At 43.8% G+C, this 13,140-nt stretch overlaps 1 protein-coding gene across 6 annotated transcripts in view; it reads left to right on the top strand.

The window, feature by feature from the left end:
- Window positions 1-295: 295 nt before the first annotated feature.
- Window positions 296-13,140, top strand: part of lrrc3ca (leucine rich repeat containing 3Ca) — a 177,647-nt gene continuing 164,802 nt past the window's right edge. Inside the window, exon 1 of one of the 6 annotated variants that reach the window (XM_059638764.1) lies at window positions 296-858. In XM_059638764.1, the coding sequence (XP_059494747.1) occupies window positions 656-858 (203 nt within the window). In that variant the 5' untranslated portion in view covers window positions 296-655. Of the gene's footprint in view, window positions 859-3,730; window positions 3,833-13,140 lie in introns of those variants that run through there. The other 5 variants (XM_048560810.2, XM_059638765.1, XM_059638766.1 and 2 more) reach the window with 5 other exon arrangements.

Raw genomic sequence — 13,140 nt, 5'->3', positions numbered from 1 at the left:
CTGATATAAACAGAAGTGTTTTCTTTGGAAGCATTAAACGGAAGAATAGTTTTCCTTTTGTAAATGGCGAACGTGTGAATGTATTTGCATGTTTTAAAGTAGTTGGTTCATTATTGATGAAGGAAAATGCAGACCTCCTCTCGTTTCTGCTATTCTATAAACGGCCGGTCCCCGTGTGTATTGAGAGCCCCTTTAAGAGGGCGAGGGCTGCGAGTGTATAATGTGACTGGACTGTCCCAGATGTTGGTGATTCCCTGCTGATGCTCCCTGGTGTAAGCAGGAGGTACACACACACACACACACACACACACACTCTTGATCTTCCAGCCTTTGTAGCAGTTTTGTTTTGGGGGGTGGGAGGGAAGAGAGGGTGAGATCGGATTCTCATACACACACACACACACACACACACAGAGGAGCAGAGACAGACTGTAGGAGGCAAACATCACCCAAGGAGAGAGAGAGAAAAAAAACAAGACACTACAAGCCATCCGCACGAAGAACTCCACAACGTCAAGTGAAGCATTCGATTGATAAATCTGCAGCAAACAGCACGTAGTTCCTCTCGGTGGAGATTTTGAGGAAGGGGATAAGACAAAGTGAACGGAAATACTTGAAGAAGGAACCTGAGTCGAAGCAGACTGAATAATTGTGTATGAAGAAGACCCTTGCTCTCAATGGAAGGACTGGGGAGAGCAAAGAAAAACAAACTGGCATCAAGATTATATACATCTGTAATTTTTTTTCTCTCTTTCTAAAGCAAAGAGCCTGTTGCTTTCGGCGTTCGACCGCCTGTTGTCCCAGATCTAACGATGCGGTGTTGCTTTCAGGCGGATTAGAGAGTAGTGCATTGTCCAGGTAAGTCATTACCATTGGTTTGACCCTCCCTGTGCTGGGGATAGACTGGAAAGAGAGGGAGCAGCGGGCTAATGCTGCTATCTCTCTGTCTGTATGTCCCTCACACACATACAATCATCCCGTCCCATCACAGACACAGGCTGTGATGCTGATGGTCAGGGGAAAGGGTGGGGGAAGTGATGAGGCACAGAAAAAGAATGTGGGTTAATTCCGGGACTCGGTTCCTGTAAATATGTTCGACTGCTTTGTGCAAATCACGCTCCCACGCATTATTCTTCATTGAGACTGAATTCGTTGCAGCCAAAACCAGAATATAATACAAGCGATTGGGAAACGCGACCTCTACAGGAGGACACAGACTCCGTGAGAATTTTTTTACACCAAAAAAACCTCCATTCTATTATCGTTTTCTTAAAATAATGAAACTTACACAGTTCTTCCTCAACCTCTTCTCAAAGTGTTCAGGCAAAAAATTACTTTTCTTAAAAAAAAACATAGAGTACATCTTAGGTATTTGAGGCAGAAATATTCCTTGAGAACTGAACAGACTTACTTCCACTGGAGAAATATGAGGCTCCCCTCTTGGTTTTCCACTGTCCTGCCATTCCCTCCCACCCAGCCCCATTCTACTTCGTGTTTATTCCGCTTCTTAAGATCTGCTTCGCTGTTTATGAAAACTGAACCTCAATGTAACCAACTTTGGAATTGAAGTTTACTCATTGGGGAACCTTGTACAGAAAAATCTTCATTCTTTTCAAGCAATCTTACTGTATTTTAACTAACCTGGTCATTGCAGTGTTAATAGACAGCTGCAAATCCCCATACTGCAATCATGCACCTGTCTGTATATTAAACCGAGATTTAAAAAAAAAACTCTGCATCAGATTTTCTAGCTATGTGCCTATCACATTACAATAGAGACAATGAGTTGATAAAATGTGAGGCTGGATGAACACAGCAGGCCAAGCAGCATCTCAGGAGCACAAAAGCTGACGTTTCGGGCCTAGACCCTTCATCAGAGAGGGGGATGGGGGGAGGGAACTGGAATAAATAGGGAGAGAGGGGGAGGCGGACCGAAGATGGAGAGTAAAGAAGATAGGTGGAGAGGGTGTAGGTGGGGAGGTAGGGAGGGGATAGGTCAGTCCAGGGAAGACGGACAGGTCAAGGAGGTGGGATGAGGTTAGTAGGTAGCTGGGGGTGCGGCTTGGGGTGGGAGGAAGGGATGGGTGAGAGGAAGAACCGGTTAGGGAGGCAGAGACAGGTTGGACTGGTTTTGGGATGCAGTGGGTGGGGGGGAAGAGCTGGGCTGGTTGTGTGGTGCAGTGGGGGGAGGGGATGAACTGGGCTGGTTGAGGGATGCAGTGGGGGAAGGGGAGATTTTGAAACTGGTGAAGTCCACATTGATACCATATGGCTGCAGGGTTCCCAGGCGGAATATGAGTTGCTGTTCCTGCAACCTTCGGGTGGCATCATTGTGGCAGTGCAGGAGGCCCATGATGGACATGTCATCAAGAGAATGGGAGGGGGAGTGGAAATGGTTTGCGACTGGGAGGTGCAGTTGTTTGTTGCGAACTGAGCGGAGGTGTTCTGCAAAGCAGTCCCCAAGCCTCCGCTTGGTTTCCCCAATGTAGAGGAAGCCGCACCGGGTACAGTGGATGCAGTATACCACATTGGCAGATGTGCAGGTGAACCTCTGCTTAATGTGGAATGTCATCTTGGGGCCTGGGATGGGGGTGAGGGAGGAGGTGTGGGGACAAGTGTAGCATTTCCTGCGGTTGCAGGGGAAGGTGCCGGGTGTGGTGGGGTTGGAGGGCAGTGTGGAGCGAACAAGGGAGTCACGGAGAGAGTGGTCTCTCCGGAAAGCAGACAGGGGTGGGGATGGAAAAATGTCTTGGGTGGTGGGGTCTTTGCAGAACACCTCCGCTCAGTTCGCAACAAACAACTGCACCTCCCAGTCGCAAACCATTTCCACTCCCCCTCCCATTCTCTTGATGACATGTCCATCATGGGCCTCCTGCACTGCCACAATGATGCCACCCGAAGGTTGCAGGAACAGCAACTCATATTCCGCCTGGGAACCCTGCAGCCATATGGTATCAATGTGGACTTCACCAGTTTCAAAATCTCCCCTTCCCCCACTGCATCCCTCAACCAGCCCAGTTCATCCCCTCCCCCCACTGCACCACACAACCAGCCCAGCTCTTCCCCCCCACCCACTGCATCCCAAAACCAGTCCAACCTGTCTCTGCCTCCCTAACCGGTTCTTCCTCTCACCCATCCCTTCCTCCCACCCCAAGCCGCACCCCCAGCTACCTACTAACCTCATCCCACCTCCTTGACCTGTCCGTCTTCCCTGGACTGACCTATCCCCTCCCTACCTCCCCACCTACACCCTCTCCACCTATCTTGTTTACTCTCCATCTTCGGTCCGCCTCCCCCTCTCTCCCTATTTATTCCAGTTCCCTCCCCCCATCCCCCTCTCTGATGAAGGGTCTAGGCCCGAAACGTCAGCTTTTGTGCTCCTGAGATGCTGCTTGGCCTGCTGTGTTCATCCAGCCTCACATTTTATTATCTTGGAATCTCCAGCATCTGCAGTTCCCATTATCTCAGAGACAATGAGTTGTATAGTCAGTGATTCTAGTTATTTCTCAGTTTAATTTGTTCAGGGGCTGTTGATGTTTTTGGTGACTTTTGTATCAGTTCGCCATCCCTAATTGGCTTTGTGGATAGTGGTGGGCCCCTTACTTGAACCATTGAAGTCCATCTGGTGCAGGTACATTCACAATATTGTTTGGGAGGAACACAGACCGAGGGAGAAACAGTCTGGAGGACATAGAGAGCTTCCTGCTCATTTTATTCATTCACAGGATCTCGGCATCTCTGACAAGGCCAGTATTTAAAGGCCATCCCTAAATGCCTGGAGAACCACTAGGAGACATTCATACTTCTGTGGATCACATTGAAGCCAGGTCAGGTAAGGCTAGCAGTTTTCATTCCTAAAGAACACAAGAACTCTGGGCTGGAGCAGATAGTTCATTCCACAACTCTGCTCCACCACCTGATACGATCACGGCTGATCTCACCTCAGTCCCAACTCCACTTTCCTACCCTCTCTCCATGGCCCTTTAACCCATTACTAAGTAAAAGTCTGTCAATCTCCTCCTTAAATTTACTCCATATCCCAGGATCTACCACAGACTACCACAGTAAATTCTACTGATTTATGACACTTTGAGAGAAGTCATTTCTTCTCATCTGGTTTCAATCTGCTATGCCTTATCCTAAAATAAGAACATCTCCTTCTAGATTGCCCCACGTAAAGAAATATCCTTTCTACATCTACTTTATCAATACCCTCTAACATCTCAATTAGATCTCTTCTCATTCTAGTAAACTGCAGAGAATATACGCTTGAACTCCTCAATCTCTAAAGAACATTAGTGAACCAGAATGTATTTCGCTGACAATCAGTCATGGTCATCATTCGATTCTTAATTCCAGATTTTTATTAAATTCAAATTCCATGATTCATCATGGCAGGATTTGAGCCTGGGTCCCCAGTCTAACTTGGTCTCTTGATTAATAGTCTAACAATAATACTACTAGACCATCACCTCCCCTAAGCCTTTAAATGGTGCAGTGGCATCTTTGCTATTCACTGTGACAAGCAGAGAAGCCCTAAACTACCTGGTCAACTGAGGAGAGGGCAAAGAGAGAGCCAGATAAATGTAAAATGCTGTTGCTTATCCAATTGATGCACAGTTTGAGAACCTTAATCTGTGAAAGAGATGGAAGGCAATGTCATAATGATGAAATGTTTTAGAAGACATTAGAAAAAGCTTGCACTAAAAAGAGTTGTATTATCAATTATTTACTCACTATATAATGTAATCCAACACTCCTGTTCATAGACCAGCATTGATTTTGTGCTGGCTATCCCTCTTATCTAACTTCTACTCTGAGAGTTATTTAGAGCAATTGAGGAAAGCTGGCAATGTATCCTGGAATAATTTGTAGTCCTGTTCAATACTTGCAGTCTTAAAATAGTTGCTGAAGAGAAAACAGGTTGGAAGAGGAAGTATCTGCTTTTGGTTGTCAGCCAGGGCACTCTGACCTGATTAAGTTGTGAAACCCATAGTTTACTGAGGGCCAATTATATTGCAAAGGCTGGACAAAAATCCTTCAAATTCTTGAGAGAATAAGTCTGATTAAACATGGCTCAGACGCAGCCTTGCCTGGCATGGGTCTGAATAAAATTGGCCTCCCTCTGTGTTGAACCTATATGAGCCAATCAGCCTATTGTGTCAGTGCCAGGTCTTTGAAAGAGCTGTCAATTAGTGTCATTCTGTTGACCAATTGGATGTGGAAAAGAATTATAGTGTTCAATTTTTTAAAAATCTTTCTCTGCAAATAGCTGCATTATGAATCAATGAGGATTTTTAACTCGGGCATGTTAGTGAGCATCTTGAAGCAGAGAGGACAATCTGATTTTTGAAATTGAATAATTGGTAAGAAAACCATTGGAGCACTCTCTGTGATTAAAGCAGCACTCTAATCAATCTAGAAGGCTTGTGACAGAGCAACAGAACTGTTTTGACATTATATTATCTGGACATGAAGTGCAAGTGTTACTCATAATACAGGCCATGAGTCACTTACAGCCTGCATTGTACACCTTCGCCTGTAATGCATGACAACAATTGCACAATGCTGTTCAATGTGAGATTCAACTTACCTCTTTGATACACTGTATTAAATATAATGCTGCATTACGCTATTTTATACCTGCCTGTCAGAATGTCCTTAACTCCTGAAGAATTGAATGCCCCCTCCATGGCAAGATGGATGTCGGGACTACTTCATTAGGTTGTGGAATGGGAGGTGGGATCCCACTGGGATCCTAGCGCCATCTGATTAAATCTATGACCTCTGGACAGTCTTCCCTGCTCTGCCCAACATTGCGGCCAATGAGTGGGCAATTAGTGACCATTTAAGCTCCCTATTCTGCTAGCACTGGTGTTAAACCATCAGAGGTTAGGGGGGCAGTGGAGGTGGGGAGGCTTGTCATATGGAGTGCACAGCAAGCAAACTGGTAGGGATTTGCCTGTGGGTTCCTGAGATGGGTTTGTTATTGAAAGGCTCTTACTACTTGATCAACCAACCCAGCATTCAGAAAGGATGGCGCACTGAGAGCCGAAAAGTCACCCCCACACCTTGCCCTTGATACTGACCACCTTACCCCCATGTTCCCTATCCCATATCCGGCCCCCTCCTGCCTATGGCCCGGAATTCAGCAATGATCCCCAAACCTTGAGTGAATGTTGTAACATCTGGCCTTATGACCTATAGAGCTGCCTGCTTCTGATTGACTGGTAGCTCTGAATAGACAGCTGTTTCATCCCTGTGTGTCCTTGATGGCAGGGAAGGCCCACCAATGTCCAGTTGGGTGCCTGAGATGCAGTGTTCCCTCTGTAAAGAAGCAACGTGGGCTTCCCATTGGCATTGGAGCCAAAAGCTAAAAGTTAGATACTTCCAATGAACAGCTCAGATATCCCTCCCTGTCCCTCCTTTAATCATGACCTCTCTATGGAGACCGTTTTCGTTTCAGAGCTTTCAAAATCCTACATTACTGCTTGAAAACATTGTGCTGGAGGAAATATAACTTGCTTGTGGTACTCACAAAGGTGGTGACCACCCCTGTCTTGGATAATTGTACGTACATTTAGCATCATACGGTCTTCCCAATCTGTAATAAGGCCTCATGGAAATGGCACTGGATCAGAAAGGCAGGAGGAAAAACTATATGTACAGCGTTCTGTACCCCAATTCTAGCCTCCATTTGAAGATTAAGATTTTGTCCCATATCAGCATTAATGTGTGCTTCAGGCTATGAGCCCAGTCACATTGCCACTATGTCACTGCTCTCCTGGCTCTGCACAAAGCATTGTGTGAACACAGCAATAGTCACACCAAAAAATCGCCTTGAAACTGGTGATCACAGATCTTTATCGGCAGAACTGAGAAGTTAGGTTGACAATCAGTCAGGATGTCAGCATTGCCAATGGGCAATGACATTTGCATGGCTTGTCAACAGTTTCCTCACCCATAAAAACAATTCCTTAATCTGAAAACCTGATCAAACATCCAAGGCTAAAGCTGTCAGGTTGAACTTTCTTTCCATTCTTAGTACATTGCCTGCAAATACCAGCAAATGCTCAAATGGAACTGGGAAACCAAAAATAAATTGCCACCCTCTGGCATTCACAGAAGCAGGACAGCGGGAGAAGCCAAGTCATTGGACTTTGTCCATGGCAGGCATATTGCTGAAATGAAAAAAATACTGTTGTCAAGCGTTTAATGACAGTTGAACATGCTGAGCTTGAAATTGAGGCCTTAAGCAAGGTAAAATAATAGGCAGTGAAAATTTAGTGCAGTGCACTTTTACACTCATCCCATAGCAGTCTGTAAAGGAATTTATGTAAAAATAAATCTTCCTTATTCTGGCAGAGAGATGCAGGGAGAATGTATTGACAACAAAATGCATTTAACAAGCCACCACATCAGTTCAGCCAGTAAATGATTCAACGGGGTCAAAGTGACGGGTGATTGTAATGAGCTCAGGCAGGTGGACCTCATAGAATATCAGTTCCCTGATCACGGCTGTTAACCTGGTCCAATCAGGGTGTCCTGGCTGACAAATATAAACAGCCATGTCAGAGGTTCTGTTCACTGTAGGAGCTGGCTGGGCGTGTACCGTGAGGTTGATTGGGTGTGGAGTTATTTCAGTTGGTGGCCTGTTGTCAGAGTCTGCAGTAACTTCATGGCCTAACATATTTGCTTTTCAAAGGTTTACCAATTTCAGAATGACATCAATCGAAAGAGACAAAGTCAAAGCTTTTTATCTTGCACCCATCACAACTGAAACACCAGAAAGCCCACTTTCGAAGGGAACAACAATTTATGCAGCATGAGGAAAGGGCACTCTCTTATGTTGCATTTCAAAAACGGGTTTTCTTGCATTGCAGTCCTGATGAGTGCAGGACAAAAATAGCTGCTACTTATATCTCCAATTTAGTAAATCTTAATCTCTGTACTACTGAGCAATCATATGAAAAATAGATGTGGGAAGAGAGTTAGATTGGAATTAAGAGATGGTGGGATTAACAGAGGGGAGAATCTCTTTTTGGAGAGTAGCTTGGATTCATTTGAAATATTAAACAGTGGTGTTTCTGTGTAGCAGTTATGAAGTGATAATGTGATCCTTTACAGGCTTTAGCCTTGTTTTATATTTGCTGGTGCTATCTTCCCATTTCTGACACAGGTTGAAGACGAGGGGAAAAAAAACAAGGTTCAATAAAAGATTGGGTTTGTTGATACAGAAGTTGCACCAAGCTGTTTAGTTAATGCCTATTTTCCCACATGCATCTCTCAGCAGTTAGAATTAATTGCATGTGTTTACTGCTCATAAATAAAGCTTTACACTGTATTTTGGTACATGCAACAATAAATCAGTCAATCAATCCCAAATATCTTTTCGAGTGTGTGCTTCTGACATCTTGTGCACAGCTTCTGCCATGGAAATGTTTGTAACTAATTGGATAGAAAGTGTATGCTTGGGATATGGATAATCAATGTACTACATAGACTGGCCTTTTAAATAAATGTCTTAGGCGAAGCATTTTTAATTTATGACAAATGTAGTCCCACTTGAAAGCATTAAGTGAAATGTTTTGTATTTTCTCAATAGTAAAGGTCAAATTATTTTTGCAAGAAGAATGATTGAAGTGTGCTTATTACCCTTTCACTGAAAGGTCAGTCCCCAGACTGCAAAGGGAGCTTATAAATCATTGGAGTTACCTTGTGCCATTTGTAGCTGTCGCATTCTCCAATCTCCGCACGTAAGGCCTGAGAATGATGTATTTATAAATTCAAAACGCATCTGTTAGTGTATAACCAAACTCATTAAGATTTAATTTTGCTTTGTTTCCAGCACTTGAGCATGGAAATAGGCGTGTTCTTTCCACACTGTTCAAGGAGTTTGAGACCCTTTGGGAAATTATTGCCACTCAGAGCTGTCCTTTCCCATGGATTTTCACTGCGAATTGAAAATATCCCCTGGGCATTGCTGGAAAGTTATGTTTCCTTTATCCTCTCCCTCGAACAAATAAGTAGATTACATTTTAATTGTGAGATAGCAAGAACTGCAGATGCTGGAGTCAGAGATAGGAAAGCGTGGAACTGGAGGAACACAGCAGGCCAGGCAGCATCAGAGGAGCAGGAAAGCTGATGTTTCGGGTTGGGACCCTTCTTCAGAAATCTGAAATCAGAATTTCTGAAGAAGGAACCCGACCCCAAAACATCAGCTTTGCTGCCTGGCCTGCTGTGTTCCTCTGGCTCCACATTTTGTTACATTTTAATTGTGTTGTGTTTTCAGGAGGTGGTAAAATAAGTCAAGAATTCAGCTTTCGCTGGCTTTCCATTGCAAAGTATTAAGACATGTAGACAGCGCAGACGATTCAACTCAGCTGGTTCATTGCCCAATTTAATGTCTCACTTGAGCCTATTCCTACATTCAGTTTATTAGCATAAACTCCTCTTTTCTCCCTCATTTGCCTCTCTACCTTGAATAAATCGCCAAGGTTTGCCTCCACTCCTGTGGAAGCAAGTTCCAATTTCTAACTTTTCTCTGGATAAAACAGATACTCCAGCGTTCCCTATCGGGTTTATTAGTGACACTCTGGTATTTAGGAGGTCTTGTGGTGCAGTGTGTAGCCTCCCTGCCTCTGGGCCAGAAGCTGTAGGTTTAATTCCTACACCAGGACTTCATAACTTAAGGAGATTGTTCATAATGTGCCCAAACATTTTGAGTATCAGGTCTGTGACTCCTCCTAATGGCAGACAGGAAGAGCTGGTCAGACATGTGATGGAAAGAAAGCTGGAGCCTCTCCTGTCACTATTTATCTCTCCAGTCAATGACATACATGTATAAGTGTTATAGCAACACAGACTCACTGATTGAACTGGAGCACAACCGTCATCTAATTATACCTGTGGCCCCAGTTGTGGTTTTACCCACAAGTGGAAATATAACCACTGTTGGCTACCCTAACAAACTCTTTGATAGAATCTCTACAGTACCGAAAGAGGCCATTTGGCCCATTGAATCTGCATCAGTCTTCTGAAGAGCATCCTTTCCATCTCCTCAATCTTCCCCATGACCTCACCTGGGCTTTTTATCATGGCTAACCCACCTAACATGGACACTACTGGCCAACATTTTACCATGGCTAACCCACCTAACTTGGACACTACTGACCAACATTTTACCATGGCTAACCCACCTAACTTGGACACTACTGGCCAACATTTTACCGTGGCTAACCCACCGAACTTGCAGGAAGATAATCCAACCTATTCAACCTCTCTTGATTGGTGCAACTTTCTTGTTCTGGTACCGTTCCAGTAAATTTATTTTTTTTTGTATCTTCTCCATTATGTTAAGTTTTTTTTAATGTGAGGACTAGAATTATGTTTTATACCACAGCATTTGTTCAATATCTCCTCTAGGCTACCAGTCCTCTTCCCCCAATCGCTATATTGCTCATTATTGCGTGTGTCTGTAATTCTCAAAGTTACTTTAATTTCTGAACTTGGTCTCTTCAAACCAGAATTGGACTCATAGCTGCAGATCTGTGATTTTCAGGGGAAATGGAGCAGAGTTCAAGGATATAATCACAAAATTTGTGAAGATACCAGGATCCCATGAAGTTTAAAACAAAATAGTATTATTCAATCACCAATTGCCCTTATGGACCTTGCAATGCTAGTAAAAAGAAATTCCAAGGAAATGAAAATGAAACAGCCATCATAAAATATTGGAGATAATGGGAACTGCAGATGCTGGAGAATTCCAAGATAATGAAATGTGAGGCTGGATGAACACAGCAGGCCAAGCAGCATCTCAGGAGCACAAAAGCTGACGTTTCGGGCCTGGACCCTTCATCAGAGAGGAGGGTCTAGGCCCGAAACGTCAGCTTTTGTGCTCCTGAGATGCTGCTTGGCCTGCTGTGTTCATCCAGCCTCACATTTTATTACCATAAAATATTGGGCCTGGTTGTAATGTACAGCTTATTTTTGCAAATTGATTAAATGGGCTGCTGGAAGAACATTTGGATAATGGATATTGAATGTCTGTATAGATCAGTAAGTCTGTTAGTTCAGATGTATTGCTTAAGACTTAAATGAAATCCTTTCCAAATTGGGTTGGCGTGAATTTAAAGATTGTGAATTGAGGTATAACAGCCAGACAAGCGCAAGCAATGCCTCCCTCATTTTTACTCTTTTTCTTTTTACCTGTGTCTGCCTCTCTTCGCCTGCTTCCATCTCTCCTGTATTTTTCTGTCCCTGTCTGACTTTCTTCATGCCTTTCCAATTAGTAGCACCCAGCCTGAAAACAACATGTTCCTAGGGATAATGGGAACTGCAGATGCTGGAGAATCCAAGATAACAAAATGTGGAGCTGGATGAACACAGCAGGCCAAGCAGCATCTCAGGAGCACAAAAGCTGACGTTTCGGGCCTAGACCCTTCATCAGAGAGGGGGATGGGGAGAGGGAACTGGAATAAATAGGGAAAGAGGGGGAGGCGGACCGAAGTTGGAGAGAAGACAAGATAGGTAGAGAGGAGAGTATAGCAGTTTCAAGGTTGAAGAGATTACAAGAGAGTTGCAATGGGAGAGAGATTCCCTGAGGTTGGTCCGGAGGGAGGAGGGTAACTTCTTCAGGTTAGGCATCCCTGGAAGAGGCTTCGCAATGTGGTTAAAATTGTATCAGAGATAATGGGAACTGCAGATGCTGGAGAATCCAAGATAACAAAGTGTGGAGCTGGATGAACACAGCAGGCCAAGCAGCATCTCGGGAGCAGTCTCCTCTCTACCCATCTTCGGTCCGCCTCCCACTCTCTCCCTATTTATTCCAGTTCCCTCTCCCCATCCCCCTCTGTGATGAAGGGTCTAGGCCCGAAACATCAGCTTTTATGTTCCTAGGGACTTCTATTGTCAGACCTGATCTCATATGACTGTGGAAACCAGCACGATTTTTGTTAAATGAGATATAAATATAGAAAGAAAGAATTAATTTGTTTAAAAAGAACTGACTTCTAAAAGAGAATTGCTAGAAGTGTTTTTAATTCCAGCTAATGGCCTGGTCATTGTAAACTTCTGACCTGCTATCTACATTGATCAGAAAATTTTAACTACTGGCCCTGTTCCATGTTGAGTTGGCAGAACTAAACTGGAAACAGTTTGTTAAAATAAATGTTTGTGCTAATAACTGCCACAAAAGTCACAATTAATTGCTGCTTATTAATTCCTGCTGCACAATGCCTTGGATGTGAAAAATTTGGCATTTTAATATTCCACTGACATTCAGAATCTGGTTGGGCAATATAGGGGAATGGTCTGGGATCCAGTGAACCACAGCTTTGGGAGAAGGCCGCAAACATGGGACAGATATATATGATATAATTATATGTCAAGTATCCAAGTCAGCGCAGTCCATATACTGTTAACGGAAAAAGACAGAACCTCTCGGGCCTTCTGTTGTTTCTCACTGCAACTTTAGCATCTGGATTAAAAGGAAAACTGAGGTGTTAAAAGAAATGAAGTAAGTTACGTAAATTATTGATGACCATTCTTGATGACTAGTCTGTACTCATAAAAGAGGAAATGTGCTGCATCAGATTTAATGTTCAAAAATGAACATGCTTTCAGCATGAAGATAGAGATGTTTCATTTGAAAAATCTCCTTTTGCTTGAAACAGGCAGGAATTGGATCAGTTTGTGAACTACTGTTCTTATCCTCCAGGATGCATGGTATAGTATTTTATTCAGATTCAGGTCATTTTTCAGGCATCCAGTGTGGCCAGACATGAGTTAATGAGGGGCAAAAAAATGCTTTAGGACCCTTCAGGAAAATTGGGCTGCCCTCTGGTGAATAGGCTTGAAGCCCGCTGCACTAGTGCTTTCCAAGCTTCGCTGTCACCTTACCATGAGGCTGCCACCCAATAAATAAGTTTATTTATATACTTTTAACAAAATTTATTGTAAGATGTGAGGTTCAGAGGGACCTCATCTTTGCTCCAGAGCACATCCAAAGACTGTGATAATCTCATATCCCACTGTCCGTTCACCCCTCGATGGATGCTATCATAGGGCTGTTGCCTGCCAGGCAGAAAGGGCAAGCTTTGCTTCTGCAGTTCATAGAGCTGCCTTTGGATGTCCAAT

The sequence above is a fragment of the Stegostoma tigrinum genome, chromosome 31 (genome assembly GCF_030684315.1).
Source record: "Stegostoma tigrinum isolate sSteTig4 chromosome 31, sSteTig4.hap1, whole genome shotgun sequence".
NCBI classification, from domain to species: domain Eukaryota; kingdom Metazoa; phylum Chordata; class Chondrichthyes; order Orectolobiformes; family Stegostomatidae; genus Stegostoma; species Stegostoma tigrinum.
This window is presented reverse-complemented; position numbering and strand designations above follow the sequence as displayed.